Source organism: Grampus griseus (assembly GCF_964374135.1).
Source record: "Grampus griseus genome assembly, chromosome: 6".
In the NCBI taxonomy this organism is placed as follows: domain Eukaryota; kingdom Metazoa; phylum Chordata; class Mammalia; order Artiodactyla; family Delphinidae; genus Grampus; species Grampus griseus.
Window position 1 is genome coordinate 8,806,874 of NC_139000.1, and position 14,373 is coordinate 8,821,246.

The 14,373-nt window shown below is 56.1% G+C and overlaps 1 protein-coding gene across 2 annotated transcripts in view; it reads right to left on the reverse strand.

Moving 5' to 3' along the window:
* Positions 1-11,576: 11,576 nt before the first annotated feature.
* The window catches only part of LMX1B (LIM homeobox transcription factor 1 beta), a gene marked incomplete at both ends in the record, with an annotated part of 79,443 nt that continues 76,646 nt past the window's right edge, over positions 11,577-14,373 (reverse strand). Inside the window, 3 exons of one of the 2 annotated variants that reach the window (XM_082656119.1) lie at positions 11,577-11,734; positions 12,078-12,221; positions 14,230-14,296. In XM_082656119.1, the coding sequence (XP_082512245.1) occupies positions 11,577-11,734; positions 12,078-12,221; positions 14,230-14,296 (369 nt within the window). Of the gene's footprint in view, positions 11,735-12,056; positions 12,222-14,229; positions 14,297-14,373 lie in introns of both variants that reach the window. The other variant, XM_082656118.1, reaches the window with a different exon arrangement.

The following is a 14,373-nucleotide window of genomic DNA, read 5'->3' on the forward strand; positions in this document are numbered from 1 at the left end:
AAAAAATGGAACTAGTAGAAGACTGTGCATACTATATTACTAGCATAAAGTTCAAAAACATGGAAAACTGAACAATAATTTTATGGGATCAGGAATTCGTTTTTATTTTTAAAGCAAGACAATGATAAACACAAAATACAAGATAGTGGTTATCTTCAGGATGAGGTAGGAGAGGGATGGGCTGGAATACTCAGGAAGACTCAGTGGTCTTGGTAGTGTCCTAGTTTCTATCTTTCGTAATGCTCTAGTTGGGTTCACAGGTGTTTATCTTATGCTTCACAACTTATATCAGTTATAAGTTTTGTGTATGTATCAGGTATAACAAAAAGAAAAATGAACTCCAGTTACACACTTTAAAAAAAATAAGATATAACCAAAAAAGAACAAAGAAAGATTATAAAATAAAGGGCTGGACAGAGACAAAGATAGTAGGTTAAGGCACACACACAAAAAACAATGTAGGAGTACCAACCTTATTATCAAAGTAGAATTCAGTACCAAAAGCATTGAACAGGACAGAGATAGACATTAGCTAATGAAGAAAGATACATTCCCTGAGAAAGAGAAAATAATCATAAACCTTGTACCAAACAACACAGCAGCCAACTAATATAAAGCAAAACTCCAGGGAAAAAAAATCTCAGTAGTTATCTTAATATCCTTCCTGTTTGGTGTTAGTAGAGTCCTCCATGCAATGGTGCTGCTAGCCAGGCCCCCTCTTGAGCAGTGCTGTGGCTTCAGGAGTCACCTCTGAGACAGGTGCCCACCTTTCCCAGTGATTTGGAAAGGCCTCAGGGAGTGTGGCCAGGCTCCCAGGGGTCCCAGGCCAGACTTCCAGCCCAGCTCCTGCACCTGCTTCTATATCTGGCCTCCCCATGGATGATGCCTACTTCTTCCTGCTTCTTCTCCTGACCTGCCTGATGTTCATCAACTTTCTAGGCTCCTAAGCTACAAGATTTCTTCCCTGGACTATCCTGGTGTGGGGGGCTTTTAAGCTGTGAAAATGGACCCACCCTTCTCTCTTCCCTTCCCCATCTTCCCATCTGTGCCAACTGGCTGTGTGAACTTAGCAAGTGGCTGACCACCCTGAGTTCCGCCGTTCCCTTTGCACAAGGCAATGATGCAAGAGGCACAGACCATGCCTGTGATAGACGGGGCTAGCCGTGAGAGGGAGGGTGGCTTTCTGGCTGTCAGTCTCCCTTTCTCCTTGCTTCTCTTGTCCTGGCCTGTATGAGCCAACCTGCTGGCCAGCACCTGGGAGGCAGCTTAAGACGGGCCACACCTCTCGGCCTTGCTGTTGAATCCTCACTCCTGTTGCCCTGGGATGCGGCCTCCTTCTCTGTCTCTCAGGCCATTCCAAGGCACTCCTTGGCTTGGAGCCTGGTCCGGTGAAGCCCGCTCCACCCCTCAGAAATGCAGAGTTGCAAAATATTTGGGGCTTTTCCTGGCTGTCCTGGCCTTCCTTCTAGGCAGAGTTGCTTGTTTACAGTGGTAAGTTGCTCTCAGGATCTGCCACTCACTAGCTCTGTGACCTGGAACAAGCTCCTTCACCTCTCAGAGCCTCAGCGTCTTCATCTGTAGAATGGGGGTGACAATACTTTGAGTGAAAATGAAATGAGATCATATCTGAAGGCACCAGCCTATGATAAGTACCCAGTACTCAGTAGCTATCGTTATTGTCCTGGTCATCATCACTATTATCATTATTGTTCGTTGTTGGCAGAGTATTTTATAAGCAACAAGACACCTTGTAGTAAGCTGCTTTCTTCCAGAGTTGCAGCTTCACTTTGCTTTGCGCAGCATGACTCCAGGTTTCTGCTCTTGTCACAGTCGCTCTGTTTGTGGTCATTTTTGTGGTGGGTATAACTTGATTGTTTGCTTATTAGTAACTCAGCACCAGTAATTCACTTTTTCAATTGACCTCTGTTGCTTATGAAGTACCCCACTGCCTGGCCCTGCGGCACAGCTTCCCAGTTCCAGCTGTGGGTGAACTGGAGGGGGTTCCCCTCTGTGTGTGGCACCAGAGGGGGCCAGGCATGTGCTCATGGCCAAGAGCTCAGATAGCATAACTACCAGCATTCCTGTAACTTGTGCCATGAGACTCAGGCCTGGCTGACTGTCTGTGCCTCGATGCCTCCTCTGGTGTGGCCCCTGAGGTCATGGGAGGCCCAGGTGTCTGTCAGCCTCCGAGCATGGGGAAAGGTAGCCTGGTGTCACAGGAAACCCAGCTCCTGGAAGCTTCCCTGGCCTAAAGGGGAAGGGGGAGCCTTGCCATTGTCAGTGCTAAGGGCCACCCCCCATCCACCGCCTTCAAGGCCCTTGGGCTCCTCTTGGTTCAGTGCTCTGGGCTGAGTTAGCTTCCTGGGTAGGCAGAGTGAGGAGCGCCCATGAATAATCTTAGCCGCACTGTTTGAGCACCTGAGGTTGGCTGAACCCTGTGCCTGGTTCACTTGCTCATGTGACCCTCATGATGGCTCTATGCTTGTCCCTCTGTTTACAAAGAAACCAAGGCTTGGAGTGGTTAAGTGACTTGCCCAAGGTCACATGGCCGGCATTTGGCAGAGCTGGGACTGGAACTTGACATCATCGCACTTACCCCCATTCTCTGAAGCTTGATGGGATGGGATACCCTCAGAGCCCCAGGCCCCCACCAGATCAGTTGCCCCCTATTGGTAGGCCCCAGGGATTGAAATGATCAGAATGAAATACTGACCCTTGAATCTGGGGCTCCCAACTGTGACCTGCATCCCCTGTTCTGGAAGCATCCACAAGGACCAGCACGCACTGAGGGTGGAGCTGGATCTTGCACTGATGAGGGAGCCCCCCTTTATGTGCCTGGGGAACGAGGCTTCTCTGGGTACTGAAGGAGGGGTGGAGGAGAAGGGGCCAGGCGGGACTGTAGGGGGTGCCTTGCAGTCTTCTATTCATCCCCTGCGCTCCTCCGTCTGGGCTCAGGGAGGGTTGATTCCCCAGGAGCTAGGGCACTGAGGATACGAAGACTCCCTGAGCCTCAGTTTCCTTATCAGTAAAAATGGAGGTAGTGCCAGTAACTGCCTCATAGGTGAGTGTGAGGAATCAGTGAGAAGGACAGACAAGGCTGGAAGTCACTGAAGCAAGGGCTCAAGGAAAGGCTGCTATTTCCCTCCTCCCACCTCCCCTTGTTTTCCTCCCCCTTTGTCTCTGTCACTGCCCCAGCTCTGGTTCAAATCGCAACTTTGCCATTTCCTAGCTGTGTGGCCTCGGGAAGGTTCCTTAACATCTCTGAGCCTATTTTTCTGTTCTGTAAGATGGGAATGCCGAGGAATGCATGGTATCATCCTTGTAAAGCGCTCACACAGGGCCTGGTGCACAGAAGCCTCCCAGAAGGAGAGTTTCTTCCCTCCTTCCTTCTCTGGCCATGATCTGAAGCCTGCCCCATCTCTGCATTGTTTCTTGAGCCTAACTGATGCTTCAGCTGTCACCTGCCTGACTCCCGGTGGCCACCTCGTGGCCTGATGGGTGACTGCAGGTTCAGAAGCAAAATTCAAACTAGCTTCTGGTCTGTGTTGGGGATTTAATAGCAAAGCGCCCCAAGGGAGGTAAGGAGTGAAAGTGGGGTGCTGCACACAGAAAGGCGCCTGGATGTTCCGTGCAGACAGGAGATGCTCCAGGGGCCGGCCCCCTGCCACTGGGCCCGTTCTTGCTTGATTCTGTGCTGAGAACTTCCTGCACTTCACTTCGTTGCAGATTTGGCTCCGATTTGAATCAGAGTTTTTCAAATGAAGAAACGGGCTTCTGGGACCATGGTGGGGCACATCAAGGGATCCAAGGAATTGAAAATGTACGTTTTTGGTACATTTTTGTAGCCTAGGGAGCGGATACAGAGGGTTTTGGTTTTTATTATTCCTCTTTAGGCCACAAATAGGTACCTTACATATACTCCTCTCTATTATTCAAAATCTCACAGTGTGCTCACTTCATTCTCAGCTAAATCAGAGTATGGGATGTGTCAGTTGTCCTGTCACTGCCAAGGGCCTGACTGACCCCTGGATGCCCAGTGTGGGCATCTCACCTCCTGCTGTCTCTGGCCTTTGGATCCTGAATTTAACCTGGGTGTGCCCCGCCTCCCTGGTCCTCTGAGGCTCCAACCTCTGAGCACTTGTTCTGGCTGTTCCCTCCTCCAGGAGGCTTCCCCTGATTTCCCAGGCACAGCTGACGAAGCCCCTCCCCCAGCTTTGAGTCCTTTGTGCTTGTCTCGCAGCTCCTTCTTAGCTCTTGACAGGCGGGCAGGGTCCTGGGAGGGTCTGCCATGCAAGGGATGAAGACCAAAAGGGATGAGCAATCCGGGGGCCGTCTCCATTCTCCAGTCAAGCCCCAGGGGTTGCCCTGCAGTCAAAGCCATAATAGAGACCCCTGTCCATCCGTCAGTGCCTGGGGTCAAGGTCTGCCTGGCGTGGGGTCTGGGACACTCAGAGGCCAAAAGGGGGCATCTGAGGCAGAGCAGCGCTGGCCAGCAGGACAGGAGGAACAGCAGAGAGCAGAGTCTTCACTGTCAAGTGGACATTAAATTGTTTTCGCCCCATGGGACTTCGAGGAGAAAGTGGAACGAGATATGCAAGGCTTAGCACAGCGTGGGGTGCACGGTGAGCATCCCTGAAGGCTGCTCCCAGAGGCAATGGGTGGAACCCCTCAGCTACCTAATTCTCTGCCTCAGTGCCCATCGAACCTTCCAGCAGGTCAGCCATGGGCGAGCAGGCCAACTGCATTGCCTGAGCCCAGGGGGTGCCCCTCTCATCACGGTGGGGGACTGCAGGGCTGTATGCAGCCACCCTCCTTCAGACCATCCTCCTAATGCCTGTTGGACTGCCCATCCAACCGCACATCTGTCAGGTGGATTCGCATTCCACGTAGCTGCTGCAGAGACCTCACCTTCTCCAATCCAGCCTCACAGCCCGCAGTTTTCTCAGGGAAGGCAGCAGTGGTGAACTCCAGAGGCAGGACCGGGCCGGGCCTCAGACCCTCGAAGACAAGTTTCGTAGGGTGGGCTCAGAGTCGCGTTCCTCTCCTGGGACCACCCCTCTTCTCAACTCCCACAGAACCGTGGTCTAGACCCTCTCCAACCCCAGGTTCCTGGGAGGAATCACCCTGGAGCAAGATACTTCTCTTCAAGCCTCAGTTTTCTTATCTTTGCAATGGGATAATAGCTGTTCTTAGTTGTTATGAGGGTCAGTGAGCTAAAGTCTGTGACTGGCAGTGGCAGGGACTTGGCTACTATTGGTCCTCTGGAAAGAGGGGCCTGGAGGGAGACCTTTTCCCACACCCTCTCTTGTCTCCATACTTGGCCTACATTTCCTCCCCCTCCCCTGACTTCACTTTCTGGGCTGTGGGGAGAAGACAGGCAGGAGAGAGGGGAGCAATGGATTAGCACAGCCCCTCCCCTCCACCCCCCCAAACATTTTTTAGTGACAGAATTTTGTCGGCAAGAGAGCTGGCAGCCCACTGCTGGGAGTGGGGTGGGGGGTTTGAGCTGGGAGTCTCCTCTCTCAGAAGCCTAGGCCTGGGGCTTGGTTGGAGGACCCAGTTTAGTCCTGCCTCTGTGCTCTGCAGTCTAGGCCAAGTGACTTAATTTCTCTGAGCCTCAGTGAGGCCACTCTGAAGGTAGGAGAGAGTTTCCTTGCTCCCTGGGTCCCTGGGCCTGACTTTGAAGGACCAGGTTGCAGGGCCAGAGAGTGTGGGCTTAGGGGGGCATCCGAGGTGGTGTTGAGGCCATGGGTTTACAGCTAAACCTGGTTTTGAGCCCTGGTTCTTCTGCCTCTTGTTGGCTTTGTCATATTGAACTGGTCATTTCCTCCTTCTGAGCCTTGGGTTTCGCTTCTGAAACATGGGACCTTGACATCTGCCTCTCGGGGGTGTGTGGGGTGCAAAGAAAGCGATGAATGGAAGGGCCTCACCCAGAAGCCCCTGGGGCTGGGAGTCACCCGAGGCTGCAGGAGAGAGTGGGGCGGAGCTGCCCCCAGGGGCGCTGGTGCCCCTGATGCACAACCAGGCAGATATGTGCAATGATACACCCAGGTGTGGTTGTGCAAACGTCTTCACTGACACATGGACACAAGTCTGAGACACCCAACTCCATACATAGATCTAGACAGCCAGCTGCACACCATAAACCAATACGTGCAGACTCCCAGCTTCCTACACAATCTACCCAGGCAGACTGACCCACAGAGCTATTTCCATAGACACATGGGCACGCACGCACACACACTGATACTACCCAAGGTACTCTGAGGAAACTTGAGACCTCAAGGAACATACTTTGAGAACCACATTCCTTGAGTCTCTGCCATCTCCACCCCCCCGGCCCCACCCCCACCCCCATCTCCCCTGGATCCCAGGGCCATGTCCAGCCCAGAGTCCTCAGGATTTGGCCTCAGCTTCATTCTCCCTGTCACATTCCCCTGGGTGAGCTCGCCCACCTTGTGCCTCAGTGACCATCCACCTGGTTGTTGAACACCCGGATACTCAGATCTGGTCCTTCTGAGGCTCAGCCCTGTCCAGGACACCTCTTGGGTGCCCCAGAGACCCTCAGCTCCACGTGCCTCAGATCAGAGTGCTCCAGCGACCCCATCACAGTGATCCAGGTGCCCTGCCTCCCCTCTCGCCAGTATCTCCGGGATCTGCCCCCTTCTTTCTTCCCAATTTTACTACCCTGGTCAAAGCCATAGTCATCTGTCACCTAGGTGACCGAGTTGACCCCAGTCTCCAGTCCATCTGACCTAATTGGATCTATTCTCCACTCAGCATCAGGACCCTGGATGGTCTGGCCTTGCCTCCAGCCTCACTGCTTCTCCCCCAGCCCCAAACTTAGCTATTCTTGCAGTTCAAGAGACTCACAAGATTTTGCCAGCCCCTGAGTTTTTGCACAAGCGTGGAGCGCTCGCAGACACTCCTCCCCATTCAGTGGCCCCATGCGGGCTAACTTCCCATCTCAGCTTAATATGTAGCTGCTTCCAGGAAGCCTTCCATGATGCTCCGCCCCTCCAGATGAGGTTGGGTACTCCTATAACAAGGCTGCACTGTACCTCAACTGAGTTCACATCACACTGTCTACCTCCCTGAGGCAGGGACCAAGCCCCAGTTCTCAGCCTAGTGGCTGGCACTTAAGGGGCCCTTCATATTGGTTGGGTGAATGAATGATTGTGTTGGGGAAAGGGATGGAATGGGATGGGAGGGATGCATTTGTTTCAAGGATGGAGATGGGTCGGGGTTGGGATAGGACAAGGTTGGGGAGATGACAGTTATGGGGTGGGACAAGGGAATGTGTTCGGCTAGACTAGGGACCCCAGGCTCTCCCTTCCTGACCTGCTGTCCCTGGTGCCCATTGAGAAATCTGCAGACATCTCATGCAGGAATGGCTCAGGCCCCGCACAGCCTCCCCGCAAGGAGAGGCACCACAGGCGTGTACAGGTTGGTTTATTTACAAATATACTGATGTCTCATCTTTTTTTGTTTCCATTTTCTGCTTTTGTGGGAAGAGGCAGAAGGTGAGAGTGGAGGGCAGGGTGGGGTGGTGATGTAAACGCTAATAAATAATTTAACAATGACAAGTTATTAAATAAAATGTGTCTCGGGATGGCGGGTGGACAGTGAGAGTCTGTACAAGGAGAACAGCAGTGGCCGGTGGCCCGGTCCCCACACCTGGCTGGGCTGAGCTCCCCTGGGACCCTGGAGGGGGCGGGGGCACAGCAGAGACGCCCATTGGAAATGGCACCGTCCAAGGGCCAAACGTTGGAGGGTCCCTCCTGCTCCCCTGGCGCCCAGGCGGCATGTCTACGAGTGTGGGTCCGTGAGCCTTCATGTGTGTCTGGGTGTGAGTGTGTCTGTGTGCGTGCCTGTGAGCGTGGACCCCCTTCCCCGTGGGGCAGAGTGAGCCCAGAGCTGCAGGTTCTCCCACATGGGAGATGAGATTCTCACCCCAGGTGGTGCCCAGAGCTCAGGCTGGGCCCAGGCAGGGGTCAGCCACTTCTCCTTCCCCCAAGCCTCACTGCTAGGGCCCTACTCATCTGGACATGGTGGACCCCCTTACCTCATCCTCTCCAGGAAGCCTCCCAAGATGCCCAGCCCCCTGGCACTGGCCCCTTCTCTATGGGCTCTGCTGAGCCCACAGTCTGACTCTTAGAACCACAGCGTCCCTCTGTGTGGCCTCCCTGGAAGGCTCCACGGGGTAGGTGGTAACACTCGCTGTGTTACCTGGGGCATATTCCTTCCTCTCTCTGAACCTCAACTTCCCCACAGGGAAACAGGACTCGCCTTTTCTCCAGCACTCGCCCTGCCCACCTCTTAACTTTCTCCCTCTTCCTCCAGAGACCAGACTGCTACCTCCCCCTTCCCTTGGGCTTCCCACCCAGGCACCATGTGATGGTGATCCCATATCACGGCAGGGGCGGGAGTGGTCCTGGCTACGCACGCCCTCCACCTCAGGTCAAGGCTGCACTTCCTATGCGAAGTGGAAAGAGCCTGGCCATCTCAGCTAGCCCCAGACCCCAGCAAGCCTGCTCGGTTCTGTGTGCTTCTGCTGGGTGACCTTCTCTGAGCCTCAGGTTCCTCATCTGAGAAATGGGTCCCCAACAATGTCCAGACAGGCTTGGGGTGGAATGTGTATGCCTCTCCTCCTAGGAGAGAGCCCCTCAAGGCGGGGGGGCCCACATCTTGTGCATCTGTGTCCCCACACCTAGTCCAGGGCTGGGCAGAGTGGGCATCAGAGCCTGGGGGCAGCGAGCTGCAGTACAGCGAAGGTGCTACCTAAACTAGCTGATGGGGCATCTTTGGCACGAGGGGCTGAGGTCCCTCTTGCTTTGACAATCTGTGGGTCATCAGCATGGGTGTCCTGTACCAGTTCCTGGCAGGGAGCAGTGTAATGGCAGAGGCAGAGCCCAGGCTGGAGTTGGGGTTTATGAGGCCCCAGAATGGCAATTTTACCAAGACAAGTCATGCTCCGACCTGGAGGTCGTTCACCAGACACAGAGGATGAGAAGCTGGCGTAGTGTCCCTATTCTCTGCTCCAGCTCTGTCCCTGACTAGTTGAGAGAGGCCTTGTCCCTGCCCCTCTCCTGGCCCACATTTTCCAGCTGCAGAATAAGGGGTGGACTAGTTGACCCATTCCTGAGGTTCCTTCCAACTTAAAGAGTCTGGGAGAGAAGGGCCAGGCCTACTGGTTGGGGAGAACATCTACCCCTGGACCTGCCCCAGTGCCCCTGGCATGATTTGACTGTGTGGGCGTAAGAGGAGAAAGGGGACCATCTCTCAAGAAACCAGAGTGGCTGCCTAAGGGACAAGTGGTGACCCAGGACCAAGAGATGGCACAGAACCTAGGTGGGCTGAGACTGCAGAAGGACTCAGGACATCAGCTAAGACCGTGTGGAAGTTCTGTGTAGAACAAGAAGAGCCCAGAAGGGCCAGGCTGGCTGCTGGGGCCTGAGGGCTGACTCTGAGCCGCATCTCAGCCCTGCCAGCTCTGCCATGGTGAAGAGTGTGGCAAGACGTGTGTGCAGAAGCCCAGGAGGGGCGGGGAGGTTGGCCTGGGATGCTCTGGAGGGACTGAGGTCTCCCCAGAGGACAGAGAAGCAAAACCACAGAGGATGTTGGTGAACTTTGAGGATCCCAGGAAGGGCCAGACAGAGGGGCCCTTCTCCAGACGGGTGGAGAGACACCCGTCATCCCATCAGCTCAAAGGCTGGACCAGGCAAACTTCTGCAGCCTAGGGCTCAGTGTTAGAATGGAAAGCAGAGCCATGAGCACTGGCTGAGGACACAGTGGCCTCCAGGGGCCAGCAAGGGGTCCCTGAGAACAGGGCCCATCAGCCTGGCCTCACTTCCTCTTTTGACAGGGTTAGTAGTTGGGTAGATTGGGGGCAGAGGTTGATACAGTGTATCTGGCTTCTAGCAGGGCGTTTGACAAAATGGTCCACATGCCTTAGGTGAGACACACAGGGCCGACTCCTTATATCGGCAGATGTGCTGAGGAGGGAGAACAAACCAGTGGTCCCAGAGTTGGGGTGCAGAGAAACTCCACAGGCTGGAATGAATCAAATAAGAGGAAACGTAACAAGAAAAAAGTCAAGGTCCTTCACTGGCTCTCCAGGGCCCGATAAGTGCCCCCTCCACCCACACAGAGAAGAGAGTTGTGTCTTAGCTGTCACACATGTGTCAGGGTCAGGGGCTCTGGTTACAGAAAGGCAGGGTGAGTTTCCAAGGTTATGAGCCCTAAACCATTCACTGGGTCTCAGGCCACATTAACAGAGGCAGGGTGCCTAAAGTGGGGGAGGTGATTGACCTGCTCACTTTGGCTGGCTGATGACAGTGGGAAGACTGGGTTATATCTGTTCCATACCTTTAGAGGGAAAGCTGGAGCCAGGCTGGGTGGTACAGTTTAAAAGGAAGAGCTGGAGAAGCTGGAAAAGCCTGGCTTTGAGAAGCAAGGACTCAGGGCTGAATAGAGCAGAGGTGGAATCAGCAGAAAAGGCAGCTGACTTGGGGCCCGATGAAGTCACTGAAGGTTGCGAGGAGAGGCAGAAGTGGCTTGGGCAGGAACCAAACATCCTACGGAGTGCCAAGTGGGTGACTTTTGAGATGCTTTTCCACCTGGAGGTTCTGCCATTTGGTCTGATTCTACCTGGTTCTGCGGCCTCTGTCTCTGCCCAGGCAGCCCCCATCTGGACAGAAGCTAAGACACATCTGTGTCCACGTGCTTCAAGCTCACCTTACCCTCCTCACTTCCTCCCTCCCCTCCTGTTGCTATCAGAGGGGCTCCCTGCCCCTGTCTGGCCGCTTCCTGCTTCCTGACAGGGCAGGGCAGGGCTGACCCGCAGAGGCCTGTCTGTCTCTTTCAGCACGTCTATGTATCTGTGTGCGTTTCCGCATGGGTGTGCCTTTAAGTGTGTGCGTTTGCATGTATGTCTCCATCCCTTTGAGTCAGCCTGGGCTCAACCTACCCGTCCCTGGTCCCGCCAGGATTGCCCCTCAGGGCAGAGCTGTGGTGGGCTTGGCCCACCTGCCAGGCTCTTCCCTACTCCTTCTCCAGGCTCCAGCTGGAAGGGGTGATCCTAGGCTAGCGGGCCTGCCCTCAGAGGTGGGGGAGGTGGGCACAGTGCAGGGCACAGGTACACACACATCTCACACCCACCATCGTCTGGGGGCATGCACGGGGGCCCTGCCTCGACCTAGGCCCATGCCATGGAGGTGGCCTGGACAGAGAGAGGACATTTAAAAAAATAGAGAGAATTTAAGCTTCCCATAAAAGAGATGGGGAGGGGGAAGGAGGTGATGGAGGCCGAGGTGGGGCTGGGAGATGAGTGGCTGTCCGAGAGCTCTGGGTCCCTGGGGGTGACAGTCTCTGTGGGCAGGACACAGCCCCTGCCCAGGCTGTGCCCGTCTGCCTGTCTGGCTGTGCCCAGTGGGCACTTTAGCCAGGCCCAGTTGGCCGAGGGGAGGGCACCGTATGGCTGTCTGTAGAGTCTGTGCGGGTGGCAGGGCAGCCTCTGCGGCCTGCAGTCCCACCCCAGGGCCCTTGCCCAAGCGTCCGTGCGGCCCGGCTGGCTCTCAGGAGGCGAAGTAGGAACTCTGCATGGAGTAGAGCCTGTCGATGGGGTTCCCCACGCGGGCCTGCAGGGAGCCCACATCCGAGGAGCCGAGGAAGCAGTCGCTGAGGCTGGTTAAGGAGGTATCACTGTCGATGTCGTGGAAGATGGAGTCGTTCCCTGGGGGGCAGAGGCGGTGTCAGCACCGGGGTACAGGCTGGGGCTCCTGGGGGCCCTGTTGGCCCTACAGGCAGTGTGGCTGGAGGTGAGGGAGGGACAGGATGACCTGCCAACGGTGCCCGACCAGAGGGGTTGGGGGCTGTGGGTGAGGTCTCCAGGGCGCCCCCTTCCGGTCAGGGGGAGGCAGGTGGGCTGTGTCGGAAGGGGCTGCTGGGGTTGGGGGGGGGCCCTGGGGCGGGAGGTGGCTTTTTTGGCCCCAGGCCTGCCAGGTCAGGCAGGGGGCAGGGGCCATGCTGGGGCAGCAGGGGGTCGGGCAGCTTACCATAGGGGTTCATGTGGTCACCTGGCATTTGGGGCGGCGTGAGGCCCTGCTGGAAGGGGTCGCTGCTGCCGTAGGGGCTCTGCTCCATGGCCACGATCTGCTGCTGCGGCGGGGCCAGCGGCGTGTAGGAGGCCATCATGCCCTCCATGCGACTCGACAGGACCTCTGGGGACAGAGCACGCCCTCACTGACTGGCCCTGCCTGCCCTGTCCTGGAGACCTCACAGATGTACCCCAGGAGTCCCATGACCTCCCTCACGACCCCCAAGTCCAGGCTGCCCACTGCGGTCTCTCTGGCCTCCTCCTTCCCAGCCCTGCCCCTGCTGAGGTTGCCTGTGGCCTTCTAGGGTCACTGAGCCTACATATCTGACCTTCCAGCCCACCAACCTTCCCCAGACACACAGTCCAGCGTCTCTTCCAGAAAGAGCCCTCCCTCCCCACCTCCTCCCTTCCTCCTACAGCCCTGCCCTCCAGGAGCTCCCAGCCTGGGGAAGACAGAGGCTTCCAGTGAGCAGCCAGTACTGATTTGACAACATATGGGTGCAGTGAGTGCCCTGCATCTGGGAGCATCAAGGTGGAGCCCGCACCCCAGCCAACAAGGCTCAGGGAAGGAAGGCTTCCTGGAGGAAGGGGCCCACCACCTCCATGCAACGACTTAAACAACCAGCAGAGGTTCAACCAGCCGAGCAGGGGGCAGGCATGCCAGGCTGAAGGGCAGCAAAGGCAGAGAAGAGAGAAACTGCCCTGTGGGAGCAAGGAGCCCAGTCCATGGGGATGGAGCATGAGGACAAGAGAAGGTTGTGCCTGGGGAGAGAGATGGCTCCTTGGGGACCCGAGCTGAGTGGGGGCTCCCCTGAGGCTGTAGGAAGCCAGTGGAGGGTCTTAGCTGTGGAGCGACTGTGGAGAAAGGCTGGGAGGGTGGAGGCCAGAGGAGGAGACCATTGGGAGGGGTTGGGGTCCGTATTAATGCAGATGTGGGAAAGACTAAGAGGGGCATGAGGGACATGGGACAAGAAACCACTGCCTGATTTGGTGACTGAGCAGATGCAGTACGTGTAGGACAGGACGGGGGAGGTGACTCCTGGGTTCCTGGTGTGGGTACTGGGTGGGTGGTAGTGCCATTTGCTGAGACGGGGTAGGGGAGCTGTAGGGGGTGTTTTGTGCATGTGGCAGCAGGGGCAGCGGTATGAAGTGCAGTATGGGCTGTGATGAGCTCGAGGGGACCGTGGAACATTCCTGGGGAGGCTGCATCCAGGGGGCAGCTGGGAACACCGGAGGGTGAGACACAGCTTGGGAGCAGGCTGGGAGACCTGAAGCCGTGGCTGCAGCCCCAGAAGGCTGCGCCGTCTCGGGAGAGGGGGGCAGAGAAAGAAGACAGGAAGAGCTGGGTTCTGAGGCCACGGCCTTGAAGCCCAAGGTCCAGCCTGGGACACTGGTCTGACCCCAGAGTTCTGAGGAGAGGGGCTGCCCATCAATCCCTTGGCAGCCGCCTCAGAGACCCCGGCTCACCTGGGAGCAGGCAGCTGAGGCCCCTTCCCCAGTTTGGCGGACTCAGGGAGCTCCCAGTGCCCTCCCTTCAAGACCTAGAAGGCTCCATGTCCCCATGGGGCCAGGGAGGCCAACCCCAGCCCAAGTTGTGGAAACAGCATCTGGGCAAAGCCCAGTCCACACTGGACTCTCAACACCTTCAGACTTTCTCTGGAGACTTCTGCTGAATTCTACTGCGGGCAGTAGGGTGTATGGTCATGTTAAAAGCACAGGCTTAGGAGCCCTACACTCCGGGCTGAAGCCTGGCTGTGCCCCTTACTAGCTGAGTGATCCCAACAAGTCCCTTAGTCTCCCTGAGCCTCAGTCTCCTCATCTGTGAGATGGGATGTAACGATGCCCTTCCTCTCAGGGATCTGTGAGAATTAAGTGAGACGGAGCGTGTGGAACGGTGAGAACAGTGCCTGGCACACCGCGTCGCTGTTTTGAATATGGAAATTCTGCCACCCCTTTCGGCCACCCACCCTGCCATCTCCCCTCCTGTGTCCCACAGCCCCCACTGCCTGTCTCCTTTACTGATCTCAGCAGGTTCCAAGGCAGCAGCTCCCTGAGCTCTGATCACCTTGGCGGGAGGTTTCTTGGGAGTCTAGTTACAGAGACTGAGCCCCACCCCAGGCCGCCCTGCTCACCTTGGCCCAGCCGCTGGGAGTTCTGCTGCTCCTGTTGCTGCTGGTGCCGCCGTGCCAGCTTCTTCATCTGCAGGAGACACAGTGTTTGCCAGTCTCCGCCTCCAGCCCCCCTTCATTCCCACCTCATCAGGCCCCTGGTCTTCT